We start from the raw sequence: 8,864 nt of genomic DNA on the forward strand, positions 1-8,864 counted from the left end.
CCAGTGAGCATCTGAATTCCGGGCTAAATCTTAAGCCCCGCCTCTCTGAAAAGGAAGGAAAAAAAAAAGTGACTCTGAATTCTTCCTGTATTCCTGGACAGTGACTTGTAAGCAGGAGGACAGTAGCACCTGAGTATTACTTCCTTTTGTGTGTGTGTGTGTGTGTTGTTTGGTGTTTTGGTGGCACTGGGGATGGAACCCAGGGCCTCACACATGCTAGGCAAATGTTCTACCACCACACTACATCTGCAGCCCTATTTTCCTGCCTTTTTAAAAAATATTTATATATTTTTTAGTTGTAGATGGACACAATACCTTTATTTTATTTATTTATTTTTATGTGGTGCCCAGGATGGAACCCAGTGCCTCACATGTACTAGGCAAGCCTCTACCACTGAGCCACATCCCCCACCCTGTCCTGCTTTTTGTGATATGCCATTCTATTCAATGATTTTATTTTCCATGAGAAAAATTCTCTTCTGCGTTTCTGAATATAAAATTTTAAAAATCCTATAATCAAACTCTGAGCTTTTTCATATTGCTTTCACACAATGGTACATTCAAAATATTTGTTGAGATGTGACTTTGAACAAAGAAGTAAAATGAACTAAACTGGAGTTTTTTTGTTTTGTTTTTGTTTTTGTTTTTTTAATGGTTGCGGAATCTAACACCAGCACTTTACCACTGAGCTACATTCCAGCCCTTTTTATATTTTAAAGTGAGGATTCTCACTAAGTTGCTGAGGTTGGCCTGGAACTTGTGATCCTCCTGTCTCAGACTCCCCAGTTGCTAGGGTTACAGGCATGTGCCACTGTGCCTGGCTCTACTGGAAAATTTTCATAGATTCCTTAATAACCATAGACATCAAGATATTAGGAACCTTTAGTTTCATGAAATTGAATGAAAATAAGTATTGTTGCATTTCATCTAAGTACATAGAAGAGAAAATGTACTACATTTTATAAAGGAAACGCCTTGTGCTTTTGGTGCTCAGAGTTCCCAGGTCAGATACTTGTCAAGGATACTGACCAAAGATCTATTTGTTGTTAAATAGACTCCCCATTGCATTGGTAAGTGCTCACATGCACAATTATCTACCACATGACTTTATATTCCATGTGAGGAAAGCTATAATACAAAGTAATTCAATCTGACATAATTTTCCCCATACCTATGTGAAAATAAGATAGTGAATCCCACCATCATGTACATCCATAAGAATGGAATCTAACTAGAGTAAGATATATTCCAGGCTTGTATAATTATATCAAAATGGATTCTACTGTCATATATAACTAAAAAGAACCAATAAATAAATAAACTTATTAAAACAAAAAGTAATAAAAAGCTTTTTGAAAAAATAATTCACTTGTAATAAAAGACAGTACTGCTATTTGTAAAAACTAATGAATAGAAAAAAAAAAAACTAATGAATGGGATGAGAAGTATATGGACAAGCACAGGCTAGCATGTTTTACTGAACTAGCACAGGGTAGTACAGACCAAAATCGCACAAAATAGATTTAAGGAATCACAAATAAAAAAATTAGTAGATAAATCCAGCAGTGTATGATAGGAATAGTAGCTAATGACCAATGACAAGAACAACTGTATGGATGGTTCAACTTTAGAAAAACTTTTTATATAATTTATAGTCTTGTATTAACAAAAAAGAAAAACTTATCTATTTTAGATCCTGAAAGGCATTTGTTACATACATTTCTGATTTTAAAAACATAAAAAAAGACCTTTCTGTTACATAGGATATGGGGAATTTTCCTTAACTCGGTAAAGAAAAACTATCAAAATCTATAGCAAGCATCACATGTGAGAATGAAATAAATATATTCTTTTTAAAATTTTTTCAACTTTATTTTATTCATTTATTTATTTATTTACTTATTTATTTATGTGTGGTGCTGAGACTCGAACCCAGTGTCTCACACATGCTAGGCAAGCACTCTACCACTGAGCCACAACCCCAGCCCGAAATAAATATATTTTTATGTTATTGCCATCACTTTTCATATCACACTCAAAGTTCCAATCCAAGCAGGACAAGAGTAATATATAAAAAGTAAGTATATGAAAGTAAGAATTAAAACTATGTTTTGCATGGTTGTCTACCTAGATAATTCCAAGAGACTCGGTTTAAATAAATATAATTAATGAGTGTTTACCAAAGTGAATAAATACAAAATTGCCAGTAATCACTAATAAAAAATTAAGAGTAGAACAATTCCATTTGCAGAACCATGAAGACAATAGAGTATTTAGGGATGAACCTAATTTAGAATGTGTTAAGACTTATTATATGAAGAAAACCATTAAAACTTTCCTGGAAGACTTAACAGAAGATCTCAGTAAATATACAGTCTATATTCTTAGATGGGAAAGATGTTGATGCTCCCACGTAATCTATAAACCCAAGGCAACAAGGCAATCAGAATGTAAAATTTCATTTCTTTCTTTCTTTTTTCTTTTTTTTTTTTTTTTTTGGTGTAATTGAACCCAGGGCCTTGATTGCACACTAGGCAATCCACTGAGCTGAGCTACATTCCCAAACCCCACCCCACCCCACCTTTTTTTCTTCTTTCTTTTTCTTTTCTTTTTTTTCTTTTCTCGTGGAGACAGCCTCCCAAGTAGCTGGGATTACATCGAGCAAACTTTCACATTTTTAGTACAATATGAAATCCTCAAATTCTTCTGGAATAGAAAACGAACAAATATAACCCAAAAAACATTCAAAGAGCCAAGCACAGCAGTGCACACCTGTAATCCCAGCTACTGGGGAGGCTGAGAGTGAGGCACAACTATTACAAGTTCAAGGCCGGCCTAAGCAATTTAGTGAGACCCTGTCTCAAAATAAAAAATAAAAAGGGTTGTGAATGTAACTCAGTGGTAAAGCATCTCTGGGTTCACATTACTGAAGGAAAAAAAAAAAAAAAAAAGGTTTGAAGAATAAAACAGAGAACTTTTCCTACCAGATATTAAGACAATATTAAAATACAAATAGGTAATGAAACAGAACAGAGTCCAGAAACTGACCTGCGTACTCAGAGGAATTTAACATATGATAAAGTAGAATTTCTCACTAGTAGGATTATTTAAAAGATGGTTTTGAGATAATAAGAAATTCATAAGGGAAAAAAATAATGTGAATGCCACCTCATAGCATACTCAGAAATAAATTTCAGATTGATCCAAGATCTACATTATGAAGTATCAGAAGAAAACATAAGGCAATATCTTTAATAATTGTGAGTGGAGAAGACCAGAAGTCATAAGGAAAAACATATTTTATTAAATAGCAATGTAAAACTCCTCATGGTGAAAGACTGGGAAAAATACATCCCGTATTAGCGGGGGTGGGAATATCTGCACTGGGCAGGTGGCACATGCATTGTAATCCCAGTGAGGCTGGGGCAGGAAGAAGGCAAGTTGGAGGCCAGCCTCAGAAGTTAGTGAGGCCCTGTCTCAAAATACAAAAATAAAAAAAGGACTGGGGGTGCTGGGGCTGTCGCTCAGTGACAGAGCGCTTGCCTAGCACATGTGAGGCACTTGGTTAGAGTCTTAGCACCACATACAAAAATAAGTAAATAAAATAAAGGTATGCTGTCCGATTAAAACTACAATTTTTTTTTTCTTTAAGGACTGGGGATGTAGCTTAGTGGTAAAGCACTTCTGGGTTCAATGACCAGGACCTATAGATATTAATTCCCAACATAGTGTCATGAATGAGTTCACATTTACTCTTTTTTCTTTTCTTTAACCTTTATCTTATTTATTTTTATGTGGTGCTGAGGATGGAACCCAATGCCTCACACATGCTAGGCGAGTGCTCCACCACTGAGCCACAACCCCAGCCCCCACGCTTACTCTGTAAATGTCTCTTTTTTCCAGTGTTTCATTTCTTTGAATTTTCTATCAGATCAAGATGAAAGCTTGAATCAGGGAGATTTTTTATCAAATCTCCCACAGTGGCTCAGCAGATGTACTCACCACCGACCTTGCTGAGACAGGGAACTTCCCTCATCCTTCCTCCCTCAAGCTGAATATTTCTCTATACACTGACTCACTCTCTGCTCCTTGACTGGCAGACAGTGAAAGGAGCAAGGCTTTGAAGTCAGTCAAAACTGGGCTTGAATTCTGGCTTTGCCACTTATGGTTGATTGATCTTGAATAAGTTAATTTTCCGAAGAGAGAATATTAGAGGGCAGTTTCTAGGTAGCGGCGAAACCTATACAAAGGGAACACCCAGTGTGCTTGATGCCCAGTGATTTTCCTTCCTCTCCCGGCCCCAGCAGAATCGCGATACAGCCTCTTGTGGTAAGGCCAGGAATGGGGAAGACTGTTCATCAGTCTCAATGACTATATGTACTAAACACGGCTTGTAATATGATTTTATTTATATCATTCGTGAAATCAACTTTAAATCAATTTTTAACTTAGCTTTGTGAAATCATAGGTTGTTGGGGGTTTTTGTGGGGTTTGTTTTTTTTTTTTTTTTTTTTTTTTTTTTTTGGATGAGGTACGGGAGATTGAACACAGAGACACTCGACCACTGGGCTCCAGCCCCAGACCCATTTTGTATTTTATTTAGAGACAGTGTCTCACTGAGTTGCTTAGCACATCAAGTAAGTTTGCTGAGGCTGGCTTTGAACTTGTGATCCTTTCCTCAGCCTCCAAAGCCACTGGGATTACAGGTGTGGGCCACTGCACCTGGCAAATCATAGGTTTAACATGCTAATTATGTCTTTTTTTTCCCAATGCACAGTGGATACATTTAGACACTCATTAAAGAAAATAAAATGCCTTGGGACTGGGGATATAACTCAGTGGTAGAGTTTCCCCAGCATACACAGAGACCCGGTATTCAATCTTTAAGACCATCAGAGTAGTTCCGTCAGAGCGGACATCTTGTGGCTGTGTCGTGCGCGTGAGCCCCGTAGGGCCGGGGGAGGCACCAGCTGCCGCGCGGGGAGGAGGCCGAGGCCGCAGCTTGAGGGAGGCCCCGGCCCCTCTGCGCCTGTGTCTGGCACAGCCGGTGTGAGACGAAGAGACAATCCTTCCCCGGATAATCAAGAGTTTTGGCCGGACCTTTGAGCACACACCGAGATAGTGAGGAGCCAGACGAAAAGCACAGACTATGGCGCTGAAACGGATTAATAAGGAACTTAGTGATTTGGCCCGTGACCCTCCAGCACAATGTTCTGCAGGTCCAGTTGGGGATGATATGTTTCATTGGCAAGCCACAATTATGGGACCTAATGACAGCCCATATCAAGGTGGTGTATTCTTTTTGACAATTCATTTTCCTACAGACTACCCCTTCAAACCACCTAAGGTTGCATTTACAACAAGAATTTATCATCCAAATATTAACAGTAATGGCAGCATTTGTCTCGATATTCTAAGATCACAATGGTCTCCTGCTTTAACTATTTCTAAAGTTCTTTTATCCATTTGTTCACTGCTATGTGATCCAAACCCAGATGACTCTTTAGTGCCAGAGATTGCACGGATCTATAAAACAGACAGAGATAAGTACAACAGAATATCTCGGGAATGGACTCAGAAGTATGCCATGTGATGCTACCTTAAAGTCAGAATAACCTGCATTATAGCTGGAATAAACTTTAAATTACTGTTCCTTTTTTGATTTTCTTATCCGGCTGCTCCCCTATCAGACCTCATCTTTTTTAATTTTATTTTTTGTTTACCTCCCTCCATTCAGTCACATGCTCATCTGAGAAGACTTAAGTTCTTCCAGCTTTGGACAATAACTGCTTTTAGAAACTGTAAAGTAGTTACAAGAGAACAGTTGCCCAAGATTCAGAATTTTTTTAAAAAATGGAGCATGTGTATTATGTGGCCAATGTCTTCACTCTAACTTGGTTATGAGACTAAACCATTCCTCACTGCTCTAACATGCTGAAGAAATCATCTGAGGGGAGGGAGATGGATGCTCAGTTGTCACATCAAAGGAAGCAGCATTATTCTAGAAGCATCCATTTTGTTTAAACCTTCCACTGTTAGAGATTTGAGGTTACATGATATACTTTATGCTCATAACTGATGTGGCTGGAGAATTGGTATTGAATTTATAGCATCAGCAGAACAGAAAATGTGATGTATTTTATGCATGTCAACAAAGGAATGACCTGTTCTTGTTCTACAGAGAATGGAAATTGGAAGTCAAACACCCTTTGTATTCCAAAATAGGGTCTCAAAACATTTTGTAATTTTCATTTAAATTATTAGGAGGGTTGGAGCTATTAGTTAATCTATCTTCCAATACACTGTTTAATATAGCACTGAATAAATGATGCAAGTTGTCAATGGATGAGTGATCAACTAATAGCTCTGCTAGTAATTGATTTATTTTTCTTCAATAAAGTTGCATAAACCAAAAAAAAAAAGACCATCAAAAAATTTTATATATATGTATATATATATAAATTTTACATATATATAAATTTTATACATGTATAAATTTTTTGATGGTCTTGGAGATTGAATATATCTATGTATAATATATATCTTTTATGCTCTTGATCTGATTAACAAGCTAGTTATATACATTATACATTGTATATGCTGAATACATTGATAGTCATTCATTCAGCAGATATGTAGAGTGTCTTTATGTTAGAACAGCTTGGCATGGGTCTAAACTCTTGAGGGCCCGTGCTGATCCCAGACCCCTGTGCTCCTTACTACTGAGAAGATTGGTGGCTGACTGAGGAGGAAGTTCTATGCTGTATTTAGTCAGGTTTCAGGAATCCTAGACCTTGGCCTGGAAGCCTTCTTCTCTTCATCTGCCTCCATGCACTAGCAGGGAGACAGGTTACAGAGGGTGGAACACTCTATTTTTCTCTTCTCCTCCCTTCCAATCCTCTTTCCAGGCGGCTACGTGAGAAAATTGGCTCAGAGCTGCAGGGACTGGGCAAGCCAGAGACTCAGTCACCCTTTTCCTACTTAGGCCTCCATTCTTTTCACCACCGTGCTTGGGGCTCAGGATCAGGCACTGATAAGATTCCAAGATGTCGGTTTGGAGATAGGAGTTAGGGAGATGGCCCCTTTAGGCTAAACAGATTTCCAGCCCAGCTTTATCAGACTTTGCATCATGCCCTGCTTCATCTAATGCAGCGGCTCCTCGCCTTCCCTGACATGTTCCAAGCCTCCTCCTTCACTGAGGCTTGACTCTGTGGATTATTTCCTTTGTGTTTTGCATTTTCCATCTTTTCCTTTCTTTTGAGGCCTTCCCCTCCATGGACCAATATGTTCTTCTATGGCAAAAAGAAATACTACCAACCCAAACCAGTTCTCTCCACTACACGCCTGTCCACCTCTTGCTTTCCTTTCGCAACACTGAAATTCTGTGTAGGCTACCTGCAGGGTCTCGGCTTCCAGCTGCCTATTCATTCCTTAGCTTTTCCAGTCTGTGTTCGGCCCCGCCACCCTCCTGAAACAGCTTTCCTAAAAGTCCCCAGTGACCTCTCATGACCTTCATCCACCTCTGCAGCTTATGATCTGCTGACCTTCCCCTGGTCCTGGCATCAAATGACCTTCACTCTCCTTTTCAAGATTTTTCCTGACTCATCTTCTTCTCTCCCCACCCCCGTGAGGTATGGTCCCTGTACTGATACTGCAGAGTCATGTCCCATGGCCTTTTTTTTCCCCCCATACTGAAGATTGAACCCAGGGGCATTTAACCCCTCCGCCACATCCCCAGCCCCTTTTAAATATTTTATTTAGAGACAAGGTCTCATTGAGTTGCTTGGAGTCTCGCTAAGTTGCTGAGGCTGGATTGAACTTGCAATCCTCCTGCCTCAGCCCCCCCGAGGTACTAGGTTCACAGGTGCCAGCGCACCCAGCTCCAGGGCCTCCTTTCCTCTCTCAGAGCGCCCACGTCTGTGCCATCCTCTGCCCCGCAGCACAGTGAGCAGTCAGCTTCACCAGACAGAAGGGTGGCAGTAGTTGTTTTCATTTTCATTCCCTCTCAGCTCCCAGAACTAAAAATAGGAAAAAGCAAAACCTCATGACACGGCCTCTGGGAAGTTCAGTGGGAACAGCTCAGGGTTTCAGAAGGAAGCGTGATCCACGGAGCCAGCTGGTTCAGAAGCACAAAGACATTCGCAAAGACAGAGATACACCAGACCAACAGCATTGCTTTCCATGGACAGGAAGCAAATGTAGTTAACCGCTCAGGGGAATATGCAGTCATAGGCACCTGGGTTTCAGAGCAGTGTCAATCAAAGGCTGTCATAGTAGCTTTTGGACAAGAAGGAAACCTGGGTTAAGTTAAAACCTGGGTGAAGTTAAAGCCATCTATCCAAAAAACTATGAATAGGACTTAGGGAGCAGGGGGGGCTCCAGAGGCACCATGACTATCCAGATGACCTCAGACTTCTTGTAAGACGTTAAGGAAAAAGAAAGGGCTGAGAATTGCTTTAAGACTTCTGTGGCTGGCACTGGTTCTTGCTGCCATTTCAAGACAGCCCTGTTCACTGATGTTGTCTGTGGAGATCTGGAGGTCCTTAGAGAGATGTTTCTTTGTATCAGGCAGTAGCAAAACCTATTTATCTTTTTTTCTTTTTTTCTTTCTTTTTTTTTTTTTTGTACTCAGGATTGAACACAGAGGTGCTTTACCACTGAGACACATCCCCAATCCTTTTTCTTCTTTTATTTTGAGACAAGGTCTCAATAAGTTGCTTAGGGTCTCAAACTTGCGATCCCCTAGCCTCAGCCTCCTGAGCTTCTGAGATTACAGGCATGCACCACCATGTTCAGCAACAAAACCTGTTTTAAATACTAGCAGGTTCTGGCTCCCATCACCGGAAAGTTCCCCGTTTTGCCAT

General features: G+C 39.8%; 1 protein-coding gene across 1 annotated transcript; it reads left to right on the plus strand.

Annotated features, from left to right (window-relative positions):
* Positions 1 to 4,909: 4,909 nt before the first annotated feature.
* On the plus strand, positions 4,910 to 5,653 carry LOC306645640 (ubiquitin-conjugating enzyme E2 D3-like). The gene has a single exon (XM_079113587.1). It carries the CDS (start codon positions 5,150 to 5,152, stop codon positions 5,591 to 5,593), a length of 444 nt encoding a protein of 147 aa, XP_078969713.1. The 5' UTR covers positions 4,910 to 5,149; the 3' UTR covers positions 5,594 to 5,653.
* The last annotated feature ends 3,211 nt before the right edge of the window (positions 5,654 to 8,864 follow it).

The sequence above is a fragment of the Sciurus vulgaris genome, assembly GCF_902686455.1.
Source record: "Sciurus vulgaris genome assembly, chromosome: 15".
Classification (NCBI taxonomy): Eukaryota; Metazoa; Chordata; class Mammalia; order Rodentia; family Sciuridae; genus Sciurus; species Sciurus vulgaris.